Source organism: Saccopteryx bilineata, chromosome 4, assembly GCF_036850765.1.
Source record: "Saccopteryx bilineata isolate mSacBil1 chromosome 4, mSacBil1_pri_phased_curated, whole genome shotgun sequence".
NCBI classification, from domain to species: domain Eukaryota; kingdom Metazoa; phylum Chordata; class Mammalia; order Chiroptera; family Emballonuridae; genus Saccopteryx; species Saccopteryx bilineata.
In genome coordinates this window covers 136282377-136299271 of record NC_089493.1, presented here as the reverse complement: position 1 = coordinate 136299271, position 16895 = coordinate 136282377, and the positions used below count along the sequence as shown (strand labels likewise).

The 16895-nt window shown below is 39.5% G+C and overlaps 1 protein-coding gene across 8 annotated transcripts in view; it reads right to left on the bottom strand.

Moving 5' to 3' along the window:
* Positions 1-13574, bottom strand: part of RAPGEF6 (Rap guanine nucleotide exchange factor 6) — a 225462-nt gene extending 211888 nt beyond the window's left edge. For all 8 annotated transcript variants that reach the window (XM_066278439.1, XM_066278445.1, XM_066278443.1 and 5 more), the window contains exon 1: positions 13303-13574. In XM_066278439.1, coding sequence (XP_066134536.1) covers positions 13303-13371 — 69 coding nt within the window. In that variant the 5' untranslated portion in view covers positions 13372-13574. The remainder of the gene's footprint in view (positions 1-13302) is intronic.
* Between the last annotated feature and the right edge of the window lie 3321 nt (positions 13575-16895).

Sequence of the window (16895 nt, the reverse complement as noted above, 5' to 3'; positions counted from 1 at the left end):
TCATCTGCAGAATAGTGCATCCTTCCAGCAGCCTCTTTTTCCACTCCTCTGTGTTTCCAGGATATTTTTGTCTTCCTCTGTCACAGTGGCTTCTTTCCTTTGGGAAAGGGTATTATTGACTGGGAGAGGTAAGGGGGTTCTGGAGTGCTAGTATCATGATTTGGGTGGTAGCTAAACAGCTGTAAAAATTCCTAGGGTATGTGGATTTTACTGTACAGTGTATATGTATTACAGTCAATTTCAAAGTTAAAACAAAAAGTCTGGTAGAAGGCAGATACTCCCACTCCAATCAGTGTCTATCTCACTATCTCCTATGATACTGCCTTATCTTGCACCTAAACTACTGAATTTGTTTCCTATAACCAGGACCGTATCTCCTGGTTTCTCTGTTATCCTGATAAAATCATTAACAGTTTTATCTTTCACGCATAAAAGTATCTTGGTTTGGACAAAATGTTGTGTGTTCATCCTACCTATAAGCCCCCCTGTCTCTAGTCCAGTCCGTATATCTTCAACAATGCCAACAGATTCAACTTTGTTTCTTTTATTTTTTCTAAGTGAAGAAGAGGGGAGACAGTGAGACAGACTCTTGTATGTGTTCTGACAGGAATCCACCCAGCAACTCCCACTACCTCCCCACATACTAGCCAGTGTTTTACAACTATTTTTAATTATCACACCCCTACTGAAGAGCATTTTTAGGCATTTTTTCCCAGTTTCCACTCCATCCTCAATTATTTTTCACCCGGCCCTAAAAAAGGTTTGTCCCTTTGGAGATGACATCACCCCCATTGGGAACGCATGTTTTAGATTTAAAAATTGGTTTCTCATTCTACAATGTACCTGGCTTGCCACCACTAGTGCCTTTGCTCCTGTTGTTTTCTGCATGGAATGGCCTTCATTCTGGATATCACTCAGCTATTCATGATATTTAAGAATTAATTTAATACTTCTCCAAGAAGCCTTTCCTTTCCCCATTTGCAGTCCCAAAGTCCCCTACCCATACCTTTGTCACTAATAACCTTAACATTTTACTAATGTTTTCATGTCTGTCTCCTAAGTCACTGAAGAATAGGAACCATGTCCAGTTTCTTACAACCTTGGCTTTTATTGTGCCTGACATATCATTTGTTAAATAGATAGCAGTGTTATCAGCTGGGTGAGGTAACCATACATTGCAGCTTACTTGAGATGGCCCTTTTTAAAACTGTTATTCTAGCATAAATATTAATAGTATCTTTTATTCCTCAAAATGATTTATATGCTAACTTATATTACTAACCTATCAGGCAGGGGAAATAATTAAATTCTGAGCAAGAGTAGATAGAACACGATCAGACTTTAGTATTATTAGAAAGGCCTCTCTAGCAATAATGACAATAAGTAAAATGACTAAAGCAAAAAATTCATGGGTCAAATAATAAAAAAGAGCCTGAACTGGGGTAGTAGAGCTGGAAAGAAAGTGGTAGAGATATTCAGGACGTAAAATCAACAAAGTTTAGTGATCAGCATAGAAAAAGACAGCAGTGAAATCAAGAGTTTCTGGATTGAGCAACTGGGGCAGTCACCAGCAGAATACTGAGGAAAAATTACAACGGCTTCAATTTAGGACTGCTGATTGAAGAATCTAGAGTTAATTTAGTGGTTAGATATATGGATCTGAAGCACAGAAAGGGGGTAAGATGAATTATACTGCCCTAGGTGTCAGCCTATAAAAATTAACTGAAGTCACATGTTGACCCAGATGTAAAAAATCAGCAGTTCTAATGAATAGAAAGTAGAATCTTTCTGACATAAGCAGTTTACAAAATTAATTCTGAATTTTGCTTTAACATATTTATTGATCAGTTGATACATGCAAAATATGGTATTAAGCATTCAGAAAGGGAATTACATCATAAGAGAGAAAGAAGGAGTTCCAAGGAAAAAAAGAAAGTGTGCATAGAGGTAATGGTATTGAATAAATGAGTTTACTGAGTTGAGAAATTAATTCAAGGTCTCAATTTTGAAATGAAAACCTTAGCAGCTTTTGTTGTTTTACAGCCCTTAAACTTCCCAAAGAATATTAAATCTAAAATTTTCCACCAAAACACCCCCTCCAGGCCTGACCAGGCGGTGGCGCAGTGGATGGAGCGTCGGACTGGGATGCCGAGGCCCCGGGTTCGAGACCCCGAGGTCGCCAGCTTGAGCGTGGGCTCATCTGGTTTGAGCAGGGGCTCGCCAGCTTGGACCCAAGGTCACTGGCTCGAGCATGGGGTTACTTGGTCTGCTGAGGGCCTGCAGTCAAGGCACATATGGGGGAGCAGTCAATGAGCAACTAAGGTGTCACAATGAACAATGAGAAACTAATGACTGATGCTTCTCATCTCTCCGTTCGTCTGTCTGTCTGTCTCTATCTATTCCTCTCTCTCACTCTCTCTCTAAAAAATCAAACAAACAAAAAACAAACCCCAAAAAACCCCACCAAAGAAACACTTTGCATCTGGCCAGGGGTTGCACAGTGGGTAGTGTCAACCTGGAGCTCCAAAACTCTAGGTCACCTGTTTGATCCTGCCCATATGAGAAGCAATCATAACAGATGCATAACTAAAGTGGAGCAATGAGTTCATACTCCACTCTCTCCTGCCACTTCTCAAAAATAAACAAACAAACAAGAAAAAGAAAAGGAAAATCTTTGCAAAGTTGAAAAGGAAATCAGAGAACTAACTGAAAACAGGCAATGTGCTGTGGAGGCTGAAGCTGTAAAGTAAAAGGGCCAGAAAAGGAAAAACTGTTAGAACACAGTTCTAAATGGCACACTTTACGACACGTTTTCACGTTCAGTGTCTGGCTCACTAGGATTATGTTTGAGTTGACAGTTTAAGGACAACAGAGGTTCAAAATAAAGGAACCATTAATTTTGTCCTAGAAACAGAAGTTCTTTATTCATTGATACAAACATCTGATTACTAGATTTTAAGACACTGATTCTTATCTATTTTTTTTCTTATAGTTCTTTGCATTAGAATTTTTTCTCATAATTCTTTGCACTAGGTAGTTAAGAAACTATAAGCTGAATGAATGAATTGTATCTTCTTCTATTACACTTTATTCACCTGGCTTCCAGGACACCACTTTCTCTTGGTTTTTCTTCTACTGCACTGTTTGCTTTCATTCACTGCTCTTTGCTGGTTTCTGCTCTTTTCCCGTTTGTAATGACCAGGTGCCCCAGGCACTGTCTTTGGTCCTCTTCTATTCTTTAGGTACACTCACTACCTCGGTAATTCCATCCAGCCTCATGACATTAAGTAATATCTATAAGTTAACGACCATAAAATTTCTACCTCCAGTCAAGATTTCTCTTTAAGAATATAAATTTGTATACCCAACCCCTTCTTCAACATTTCTAATAGACATTTCAAACACAACACATTCAAAACTGAGTTTCTGTTCTGATCTTTCCCTCAGAAACCTCCTCTTTAAACAGCTTTCTCCATCGACCTGATGACAGTTCAAACTCACTTTGATGGTAATTCCAATACTCCAGTTATTCAGGCCAAAAACCTGAAACCATTCTTTTTCCCTTAAAGCACATATCTAACCCCTGAGTAAATTATGTTAGCTAACTCAACAAAATATTTCCATAATTGATTACTTCACACCACCTGCATTACAATCACTTTAATTTGAGTTATGATCATCTCATCCTTGCTTTCATGTGATAGCTTCTTACCTGATGTCCCTGCTTCTTTCTATACTTGCACCCATACAGTCTATTTCCAACCCAGCAAGCAGTCAAGGAACTCTTTAAAAAGTATGGTAATATCACTTTTCTACTTAAACCTTTTGGCATTCCCCTCTATCACCCAAAATAAAAGTCAAAGAATTTACAATAATTTTGAAAGTGTTACATGCTATGCCTCATAGAGCCACCATCACCTCCCTGACTTCATTTCTTATTACTTTCACCCTTGTTCACTCTTCTACGCTTGCTATGCCTTGAATGCACCACACGTGTTCTCCTCTTAGGGCTTCTGCAATGACAATTCTCTCTACTTGGAAAGCTTTCTCCATATGGCCCCAAGGCTAACTCCATCACTTGCATCAAACTTTTAATTAAAAGTCATCTCTAGCAGCATCGGCCCAGCATGTGGAAGTCCCAGCCGGGGCACACAGGAGAAGCGTCCATCCGCTTCTCCACCCTTCCCCCTCTCCTTTCTCTCTCTCTCTCTCACTCTTTCTTCCCCTCCTGCAGCCAAGGCTCCATTGGAGCAAAGTTGGCCCGGACGCTGAGAATGGCTCCATGGCCTCGGCCTCAGGCACTAGAATGGCTCTGATTGCATTGGAGCAATGCCCCAGATGGGCAGAGCATCACCCCTGGTGGGCATGCAGGTGGATCCTGGTTGGGCGCATGCAGGAGTCTGTCTCTCTGCCTCCCCCTGCTTCTCACTTGGGGGGGGGTCACCTCTAGCAGCACAACATTGACCATCATTTCAATGCCTTCATCCTGCTCCTTTTTTTATTAGCAGTTATCAGCTAGCATATTATGTAACTTGTTCATTATATTTACATGCCTTCCCTCCCCCTTCTATTAGAATGTAAGCACCACTAGGGCAGATGTGTTTTGTTCACTGGTACATTCTAGTGCACTGCATAGTACCTTAAACTAGTAGGCTTTCAACAAATAATTGTGGAATGAATATATTTATATTAGATCCTTAAGAGTTCACTAAAAAACAAAGATTTTCTGAAAGTAGAAATGAACTTGTGAGAATTTCATCAAATCATATACCACACATAATTTATCACTAGAATTCAGGTGACCACTGTTTTATTCAAACTTACTGCAAATTTTACACACTTCAAAAGCACTTCCAATGAATTAATAAGTAGTTAATAGGCTATGTTATTAGATATCAAAGCTCTGTAAGTCTGCGCACTGTGAACAGTTGTGTAGTATTAAACCATGCTGCTTGTTTCAGTAAATGAAGATAATGTACTTAACAAAGGCATACAATGGCCAACATAACTTTGTGAACAGTTTAGAAAATTTTATAAAGCTTAAAAACAGGCAATTTCAAACTAGGTAATTCTGCTGTTAAAGAGAAGTAGGATTTTCCCATTAAAATGTGAATGTGGAGATGACGTCGGAGTAATGGCGGAGTAGGAAGCGATACTGATAAATATCTCCCAAAACTCAACAAGATCTTCAACCAGAAACAGAAAAACCTATCCTTGGAGCCACCAGATGTTTCGCAATACACCCGAAGGTATGGTCAAGCGAAAAATTGGCTAAATATATAACCAAACCCCGAAGGAAATAGGGAGTAAGAAATGCTCCGCCTTCCTCACTAACCTAAACAGGGTGGCTTTCACTGGGAAATGAGAATATAAAAACTAAGGTGCGCAAAGGGGGTGAATAGATCCAGGCCACGGCACAAACGGCCGAACCAGGCTGTGGCACGGAGATCCAAGCCGAGGAAAAACTGTGCCTGTGGCAACCCAGGCAATACAGATAACACTCGCGCCAAACCCAGATAAAGAAAGACAAGCGGGGCAGCCATTTAACCCAATCCCCTGGTCAGCGTGCTCAGATAGTGGGTGAGAGATTCCTTCCAAAGCCCCGGGACTGGGCACCCATGTTATCCCACAGAGAGGCAGAGACAGAGACCTTTGTGTGGGCCGAAAGCAGAATCTCCGGACCGCTCCAGCGCCCTGAAAAAGCCGCGTGGGGGGAGAGAGTGAGAGCCAACTCCAACGCTAGAACTTTTCCGTGCGGGTGGGGGTTTCACTCAGAGGGTGAGGCGGCCGGCCTGATATCCTGGTCTGCGCATGCAGATAGTGAGCGAGAGTTTCCTCCAAGCGCCCCGGGAGTGGGCGCCCACCCATGTTACCATAGGACAGGGTGGCAGAGACAGAGGTCTTTGAGTGGGCGGAAGCCCCGCATGATTATGCTAGCAGCTCTGACTGACTGAGCCTTACCCAGAGCCCTGTGCTGAGTGGGAATAGAGTGGGGAGTTGCCAGCTCTTTGAGCCTCTTACTATCCAGGCAGAGGCAGCAGCAACCCAATAGCTGGATTATCAGGCTACTAATCGAGGAAGGAAAGACTAGAAGAAAGGCTCCAGGAACACGGACTCTCTCACTGGCGGAGCCTATAAATGCTAATGAGCCTTGACTGCCAACAAGACTGAAGCACAACACATGACATCGCCATAGAGACTTATCAACTGCAAACCTCTACCTGAGTGTGCCAAAGGGGCAGACCCGGGGTACAGAGTCACCGACCAGGAAGAGGGAGAGAAAAGAAAGAGCAAGAAGATAACCTCTCAAAATCAACAATAATCTGCAGACTTTTATCCCATTTTATTATATTTGTTTGTTTCTCTTATCTTCATTCCTTTTCTATTTTTATTTTTTTGCCCCTTTATTACTTTTTCCCAATTCAGGCCCTCCATTACAGGCATTGCTTGTTCTATTTAATACAATATAATTCACAGTTCACCACAAAATTTTCTCAAGAAAGAGGGGAGAGGAGAGGAGAAGAAAAAAGGAGGGGGGGGATAATTTCTTTTTTAAAAATTTTTATTTTATTTCATTTTTCTTTATTTCATTATTAATTTTTTTAAAAAAAACAAATCTTTTTGATTTTTATTTTAAACTTTTTATTCTTTATTAAATCTTATTAATACTATCAACAAAACCACCCTCAGATGCCATTAAGGAAGAGAAAATCGAATATCATGGATACAAAAGAAAGAGAGGTAACACAGCTAGATGAGGAAAACTCTATGGAGAAAAAATTTAATATATTGGAAACCTTGGAGCTAAATGACAGAGAATTCAAGATAGAAATCCTAAAAATCCTCCGAGACATACAAGAAAACACAGAAGGCAATTTAGGGAGCTCAGAAAACAACTCAATGAACACAAAGAATATATTTCCAAGGAAATCGAAACTATAAAAACAAATCAAACAGACATGGAAAACTCAATTCACGAGCTGAAAAACGAGGTAACAAGCTTAGCTAATAGAACAGGCCAGACAGAAGAGAGGATTAGTGAAATAGAAGACAAGCAACTTGAGACACAACAGAGAGAAGAAGAAAGAGACTGAAAAATTAAAAAAAAATAAGATAGCCCTACAAGAATTATCTGACTCCATCAAAAAGAATAACATAAGAATTATAGGTATATCAGAAGGAGAAGAAAGAGAAAATGGAATGGAGAACATACTCAAACAAATAATAGATGAGAACTTCCCAAGCCTGTGGAAAGAACTAAAGCCTCAAATTCAAGAAGCAAACAGAACTCCGAGTTTTCTTAACCCCAACAAACCTACTCCAAGGCACATCATAATGAAATTGGCACAAACCAACGGCAAAGAAAAAATTTTCAAGGCAGCCAGGGAAAAGAAGAATACAACATATAAAGGAAGGCCCATTAGATTATCATCAGATTTCTCAGCAGAAACTCTACAAGCTAGAAGAGAGTAGACCCCAATATTTAAAGTCCTGAAAGAGAGGAATTTTCAGCCACGAATACTATACCCATCAAAGCTATCCTTCAAATATGAAGGAGAAATAAAAACATTCACAGATACAGAAAAGATGAGAGAATTTATAATCAGAAAACCCCCACTCCAGGAATTATTAAAGGGGGTTCTCCAATCAGATACAAAGAACAACAACAAAAAAAAGTCACAAGTAAAAGCTCCAAGAAGAACACAATAAAACCAAATTTAAACTGTGACAACAACAAAAAGAAAGCGGGGGAGAGGATGGAGATTATTAACAGTAGCAAAGGACGATGAAGTGCAAAAGTACTCACAATATAGTGCGCTACAATGAACAGGGTAGGAACCCTTTTCATTACTTAAAGGTAACCACCATTAAAAAAACCACCACAGAAGCACATGAGATAAAAAAGACAGCAACGGAGGAAAGATGTATGGAATACAACCAAATAAAATCAAAGATAGAAAAATGAAAGAGAAGGATAAAACAAGACACAAAACTAACAGAAAGCAATCTATAAAATGGCAATAGGGAACTCACAACTGTCAATAATTACACTAAATGTAAACGGGTTAAACTTACCAATAAAAAGGCACAGAGTAGCAGAATGGATTAAAAAAGAAAATCCAACTGTATGCTGCCTCCAGGAAACTCATCTAAGTAACAAGGATAAAAACAAATTGAAAGTGAAACACTAGAAAACAATACTCCAAGCAAATAACATCCAAAAAAAAGCAGGCATAGCAATACTCATATCTGATAATGCTGACTACAAGACAGCAAAAGTACTCAGAGACAAAAATGGCCATTTTATAATGGCTAAGGGGACACTGAATCAAGAAGACATAACAATTCTTAATATATATGTACCAAACCAAGAAGCACCAAAATATATAAGACAGCTACTTATTGACCTTAAAACAAAAACTGACAAAAATACAATTATACTTGGAGACCTCAATATACCGTTGAGGGCTCTAGATCGGTCATCCAAACAGAGAATCAACAAAGATATAGTGGCCTTAAACAAAACACTAGAGCACCTGGATATGATAAGACATCTACAGGACATTTCATCCCAAAGTGACTGAGTATACTTTTTTCTCCAGCATACATGAATCATTCTCAAGAATTGACCATATGTTGGGCCACAAAAACAACATCAGCAAATTCAGAAAAATCGAAGTTGTACCAAGCATATTTTCTGATCATAAAGCCTTGAAACTAGAATTCAACTGCAAAAAAAGAGGAAAAAAATCCCACAAAAATGTGGAAACTAAACAACATACTTTAAAAAAATGAATGGGTCAAAGAAGAAATAAGTGCAGAGATCAAAAGATATATACAGACTAATGAAAATGACAATACGACATATCAGAATCTATGGGATGCAGCAAAAGCAATGATAAGAGGGAAGTTCATATCACTTCAGGCATATATGAACAAGCAAGAGAGAGCCCAAGTGAACCACTTAACTTCACACCTTAAGGAACTAGAAAAAGAAGAACAAAGACAGCCCAAAACCAGCCGAAGAAAGGAGATCATAAAAATCAGAGCAGAAATAAATGAAATAGAGAACAGAAAAACGATAGAAAAAATTAATAGAACAAGGAGCTGGTTCTTTGAAAAGATCAACAAAATTGAAAAACCCTTGGCAAGACTTACCAAGGAAAAAAGAGAAAGAACTCATATAAACAAAATCCAAAATGAAAGAGGAGAAATCACCACGGACACCGTAGATATACAAAGAATTATTGTAGAAAACTATGAAAAACTTTATGCCACTAAATTCAACAACCTAGAAGAAATGGATAAATTCCTAGAATACAACCTTCCTAGACTGAGTCAAGAAGAAGCAGAAAGCCTAAACAGACCTATTAGTAGAGAAGAAATAGAAAAAACTATTAAAAACCTCCCCAAAAATAAAAGTCCAGGCCCTGATGGCTATACTAGCGAATTTTATCAAACATTCAAAGAAGACTTGGTTCCTATTCTACTCAAAGTCTTCCAAAAAATCGAAGAAGAAGCAATACTTCCAAACACATTTTATGAGGCCAACATAACCCTCATACCAAAACCAGGCAAGGATGGTACAAAAAAAGAAAACTACAGACCAATATCTCTAATGAATACAGATGCTAAAATACTAAACAAAATACTAGCAAATCGAATACAACAACATATTAAAAAAATAATTCATCATGATCAAGTGGGATTCATCCCAGAATCTCAAGGATGGTTCAACATACGTAAAACGGTTAACGTAATACACCATATCAACAAAACAAAGAACAAAAACCACATGATCTTATCAACAGACGCAGAAAAGGCTTTTGATAAAATACAACACAATTTTATGTTTAAGACTCTCAACAAAATGGGTATAGAAGGAAAATATCTCAACATGATAAAGGCCATATATGATAAACCATCAGCTAACATCATATTAAATGGCACTAAACTGAAGGCTTTCCCCCTTAAATCAGGAACAAGACAGGGTTGTCCACTCTCTCCACTCTTATTTAATGTGGTGCTAGAAGTTCTAGCCAGAGCAATCAGACAAGACAAAGAAATAAAAGGCATCCATATTGGAAAAGAAGAAGTAAAGGTATCACTTTTTGCAGATGATATGATCCTATACATCGAAAACCCCAAAGACTCCACAAAAAGACTACTAGAAACAATAAGCCAATACAGTAAGGTCGCAGGATACAAAATTAACATACAGAAGCCAATAGCCTTTCTATATGCCAACAATGAAACATTTGAGAACGAACTCAAAAGAATAATCCCCTTCACAACTTCCAACAACAACAACAAAAAAATACTTAGGAATAAACATAACAAAGAATGTGAAGACTTATATAATGAAAAGTATAAACCATTGTTAAGAGAAATCGGAAAAGATATAATGAGATGGAAAAATATACCTTGTTCTTGGTTGGGAAGAATAAATATAATCAAGATGGCCATATTACCCAAAGCAATATACAAATTTAATGCAATTCCCATCAAAATTCCAATGACATTTTTTAAAGAAATAGAGCAAAAAATCATCAGATTTATATGGAACTATAAAAAACCCCGAATAGCCAAAGCAATCCTAAAGAGAAAGAATGAAGCTGGGGGCATTACAATACCTGACTTCAAACTCTATTATAGGGCCACGACAATCAAAACAGCATAGTATTGGCAGAAAAATAGACACTCAGACCAATGGAACAGAATAGAAAGTCCAGAAATAAAACCACATATATTTAGTCAAATAATTTTTGATAAAGGGGCCAACAACACATAATGGAGAAAAGAAAGCCTCTTCAATAAATGGTGCTGGGAAAACTGGAAAGCCACATGCAAAAGAATGAAACTGGACTACAGTTTGTCCCCCTGTACTAAAATTAACTCAAAATGGATCAAAGATCTAAACATAAGACCTGAAACAATTAAGTACATAGAAGAAGACAGGTACTAAACTCACGGACCTGGGTTTTAAAGAGCATTTTATGAATTTGACTCCAAAGGCAAGAGAAGTGAAGGCAAAAATTAATGAATGGGACTACATCAGACTAAGAAGTTTTTGCTCAGCAAGAGAAACTGATAACAAAATAAACAGAAAGCCAACTAAATGGGAAACGATATTTTCAAACAACAGCTCAGATAAGGGCCTAATATCCAAAATATACAAAGAACTCATAAAACTCAACAACAAACAAACAATCCAATAAAAAAATGGGAAAGAGGACATGAACAGACACTTCTCCCAGGAAGAAATACAAATGGCCAACAGATATATGAGAAGATGCTCATCTTCATTAGTTATTGGAAAGATGCAAATCAAAACTGCAATGGGATACCACCTCACACCTGTTAGATTAGCTATTATTAACAAGACAGGTAATAGCAAATGTTGGAGAGGCTGTGGAGAAAAAGGAACCCTCATACACTGTTGGTGGGAATGTAAAGTAGTACAACCATTATGGAAGAAAGTATGGTGGTTCCTCAAAAAACTGAAAATAGAACTACCTTATGACCCAGCAATCCCTCTACTGTGTATATACCCCCAAAACTCAGAAACATTGATACGTAAAGACACATGCAGCCCCATGTTCATTGCAGCACTGTTCAGTGGCCAGGACATGGTAACAACCAAAAAGCCCGTTAGTAGATGACTGGATAAAGAAGATGTGGCACATATACACTATGGAATACTACTCAGCCATAAGAAATGATGACATCGGATCATTTACAGCAAAATGGTGGGATCTTGATAACATTGTACGAAGTGAAATAAGTAAATCAGAAAAAAACAGGAACTGCATTATTCCATACGTAGGTGGGACATAAAAGTAACTAAGAGACATTGATAAGATTGTGGTGGTTATGGGGGGGGGGGGGGAAGGGGGAAAGGGAGAGGGAGAGGGGCCCAAAGAAAACTAGATAGAAGGTGACAGAGGACAATCTGACTTTGGGTGATGGGTATGCAACATAACTGAACGACAAGATAACCTGGACTTGTTATCTTTGAATATATGTATCCTGATTTATTGATGTCGCCCCATTAAAAAAAATAAAATTATTTAAAAAAATGTGAATGTATCATAAGTAATATTTAAAAGTAAAAGTGACATTATACATTGCAAACCTTGCATGATAACTCTCTAATGATATAAAAACTATGGCAGATTCACCCGTCATCACGGTGAATGCCTACATTTAGCTCAATTACTTCAAGAAACATCATAGGGAAATTAAAACACCTGGGATTATAAAAGCAGATATTAAAAAAGGACTCGGGAAAATGCATTTGCCTGTTTCTATGCAAAGATTAAGATCTCCAACAATGAAGTTTTACCCATAAAAGGCTACAATTATGGCTTGAATAATGTTATTGCAGAAAAGATCAGCCAAAAGTTACTGAGACCTACTATGAAAAACGCTATAAATCTGAAAAACTCAAGAGATTAAGGAAGAATTAACCAATGCTTTAATTTCATTTATTGCAACTATACACAAGCTAATCCAACAATCCATTCACGTTTTTAGTTTTTCTTTCTAATAGAAAACACACCACTTATCATAAAAACTTCTTCAAATCAAGGAAAATCTGCCCCCAAAATCTAAGCACTCTATAAGGATGTTCAAGGTTTTACAGGTTTTAGTCATATATTTGAAAACCAGCTTTTAGGTCAAGTGAAAATCATTTAAGCTGATGCCATTACTGACAACCCAACAACCAAGCTTGGGTCCAAGCACAAAATACTGTAAAATTTTCCAATGACAGTGTGAACAAGTACCTCCAGAACTGATATTTAAATATGCATCATCCTCCCCCAGAATTCATTATCTGACTGGATGTAAAGTTTGAAAGTAATTTTGAAAACTTCACCCTTTTTTAGTTACTTGTAGAGTATAGCAGGGAACCTTCAAAGAGAAGTTCTTTCCTAATAACATGGCTGTAATCCTTCACTTAGTTTCTATCTCGTTTTTCAGTCTACCTACCTAAGAGTAATGTCACTCAGAAACCCACATTTTACCCTGAAAAATAACGATTTAGTAAATGCTGCTTTCTTATCTAAAACACTAGGAAGTCACCGGCAAGTTCGGTGAGCGGAGAAGGCGGCATCACTACCAGGAAAGCTATTCGTCACCGGTCCGCGAGGAAGGCCCCGCTCAGGGGGTGCAGAGGAACACCCACTCTGGCAGCAGGTGTGAGGCTCTGGCAAGGGGATAGTCGCCGCAGGTTTCGGCCCGACAAGGGATACGCTGTCCGCAGGACAGCGAGAAGCATGCCGGGCTTGCCGGCCTTACCTCCAGGGTCCGCTCCGGCGGCTTCTTCTTCAGCGCTTGCCTAGCGCCGGGGTCCACGGGTGAGTTCATGGTCGCGGCCCCGGCCCCGTGCTCTTTAACCTGCCCTTAGCAGCACATACGACAGTCCATTCACCTCAGGTAGGGGGTCTGCACCCCCACACCTCTGAGGAGTGGAACTCCAGCCAACGGCAGGGACCCGGTTCAAACAAACAAGCCTTCACAACGCCCGCCCAGGGCCTCAGCCCACGCGCGACTGGCCAGAGAAAAACCAGCGCGGGGGGGAAAGGGAGGGCAAGTGCGCATGCGCAGCACGCGCGCACACGCAAACGAGCGCCTTAGGGCGTGGCTCCTCGGTGACGTAAGAACTGGGGCGGTACAGTTAGGCCTCGTCTAATACTTCGTGAGATTTAAGGACACGTCGCGAGACTTCATCTAAAAACCCTCTCGCAGGATCCGCCTCGGATGTGCGGCTTCGGCCGCTCCAGCTTCCGGTGGGGACCCCGGAAACGCGCTGCGAGGGAAGGAGTAAAAAAATGGTTTGTTGGAGCACAGCCGTGAGGAAGACGTTTTAGGTGGAGTTGTGTTTGTATCCAAACCCGGAAGCTCAGGGTGTGGCCACGGCCGTGGCCCACGCCCCCCCCTTTCGAGAGCGTGCGGAAGTCAAAGTCGCCGTTTGGCGAACAAGTTCTTGCAACTCTTTTCTGTTTATCCTAAGAAAAGGAGTCTCTTGTAGAAGAGCCCCAGCGACAAGTACTTGTCCTGTCCAAGACGGACGTCCTGAGATCAAGGCAGAGAAATCACAGGCTCCCGGCCTAGCAGTGGTGGGCAGCCACCGTGCCGGCGGCCTGCTCAGGGAATGCCGGGTCGTGAAGCTAGTTTGCTGCGTTCACGTAACCAGGGCCCAGGGCACCCCTCCCTCCGTCCCACCCTAAGGCAGGGGGGCTTAGGATTGCCTGGACTCCAGAGTGACCGCTTCTGTACTATATTGTACTTATACAGTCTTGTTTCCCAACAAACGGGTCCATTCGTAAGAAAAACAGACCTTTCTTCGGGCAACCAGAAATCCGCACGAGTATTTCTACCTTAGGATTACAGAAATAACTCCAGAATCCATCCTTCTGGAACAGTTCTTTTCACTCCTACCCCAATAACGCATACATAGGCTGCACAGATTTGCTTACTTTGGAGCCGCCATAGACAGACATGTCCTTTCCACTAAATTTTAAGCTGAGGGCTGCGTATCACATCTAGGTACATCTTATTTCTCACAGCAATCACCATAGCTCACTAAACTCAGATTTGTGATTATGACGTTATTCACAGAAACTTTCTAATGAGATGATACGAATGAAAAGTGTTTTCTAGAGTAACAAAGGAAAAGAGGTTCAAGCTACTACATTTACCGTTTCTGAGACCTGGTTATGGTGGCTGATGTTGAGAAGGGGTTTCCGTTAGTCGTTAGGCTTGCTCAAACGAAGTTTACAACATAACATTAGCACATTTCTGAGTATTGGACAAAAACTTGACCACAGCAGTTGTGGTTCAGCCATTCTGGAAAGCAAGTTCTTGTGGAGAGATCACGAGGAACTGCAATCCCATTTTCATTCACTTTTTTATATCCTTTTCAAGTTCTACCTAAGATCACAAAGGTTATTCCTTCCATTCTTCACACGTCACTTTCCAGAGCCACATCAATATTTGAAAGGAAAAGGAAATAAAGCATGATGGACTTTATTCCCATCATGGAAATGGACTTTAAAGGACAAAACCTGAATTTGTGTATGTAATAGGACATTTCTAGTTAAATAAATCAGTTAAGTTCTTTGAACTTCAGTTTCGTTATATGTAAAATGGGGATAATCAAGAAGCTAGTGATTTGGGATTCTTTTAAGATTATGTTGAGATAATTCACATGGAGCACTTAAAGATGTTGCCCTGCACAATCCAAGAACTCTATTCTATTACTTTATCTCTGGGAAGTGACTTCTCTAAAGCAGAAATTCAAGTCTGAAAAATTGAATTTTTTTATGACATTTTTCTTCATTAACAACTATTCAGAAATACCCTTAAGTATTCATGAAGATGTGGAGTTACAGGAACTCACAAACTATGGGTGTCAATTGGGGAACCACTTTGGAAAAAATATATAAAGCTGAAACTTAACATACTGTATGACAAGTCCATTCTGTGATATATATGCTAATACCCATGTACACCAGAAAAGTTGAACAAATATTTTTTTTCACATTAACCCAAACCTCCATCAATAGGATAGATAAACTGTAGTATATTCTTTCAGTGAAAGAGCAGCTACATAGCACATGGATGATTCTCCAATATAATGTTGAGAGAGAAAAAGCAAAACACAAAATATGTAGTTATAATTACACAAAGTACAAACACAAGCAAAATTAAAGTATGTATATCAATTAGGAATGCACACAGAGGTAAAACTATAAAATAAAAAGCAAGGAAATAATTCAGGAAAGTCAAGTTGGGCCCTGGCCAGTTGACTCAGCAGTAGAGTGTCAACTGGTATGTGGAAGTTCTGGGTTTGAATCTGGTTAGGGAACACAGAAGCGACCATCTGCTTCTCCACCCCTCCCTTTCTCTCTCTCTCTCTCTCACCTCCTCCTGCAGCCATGGCTCAAATGATTTGGGCAAGTTGGCCCCAGGCGTTAGGATGGCACCATGGTCTCTTGGCTCAGGCACTATAGCTCAGTTGCTGAGCAATGGAGCAACAGCGACAGATGGGCAGAGCATTGCCCCATAGGGGGCTTGGAGGGTAGATACCTGTCGGGGCAAATGTGGGAGTCTGTCTCTCTGCCTCCTCACCTCTCAATTAAAAAAAAAAAGAAAGTCAAGTTGGTAGTTATAAAAAGGAAAAGGGGTGGATTTTGATCAGGATAGAGCACATGGAGAGGGCTTCTGGGTTACTAAAAATAATTTACTCCTTGACATAAATGATGGTTACACATTAGTGTATATTTGTTCATTTTTCTCTATAAGATATTTCACAGGAGAAATGAATTACATATTTAACAACTTATTTTATTAGGCTTTATCATAAGATAGCAACAGTAAAAACTACTAATATCCATAGCAATTATACACATCTAAATTTATGCACATTTTCAAAATCTAACTTGTCCTTACTATCTTATCTTGTATTATGCTCTGGTATGCTGAAAAAAGGAGACAGTGAAGGCACTCATGGCTCTTTCTAGAGGAAAAGCAACCTCCAAGATAGGATTCAACAGCATTAATTTGTGTCTGAAAGGAAAAAATATTAAATTCTGGCAAAATAAAAACATGGTTGAACCTTAAAAAAAGTGGCTTAACTTGTTACCATACCTTATTTTTCTTCATTATACTTACCACAACCCAAGAGCATATTTTTGCCTATCTCCATCAGCAGAAAATATGTAAACTCCATGAGAACATAAAGTCTGTGCCATTTATTCTCACATCCCTGGCACCCAGAACTTTGCCTAGCACATAACAGGTGTTCAATCAGTATTTGCTGAATGAACAAATGGAACTACCTAAAAATATGAGAGATTTTGCTATTAGAAGATAGGCACTTGATTGCT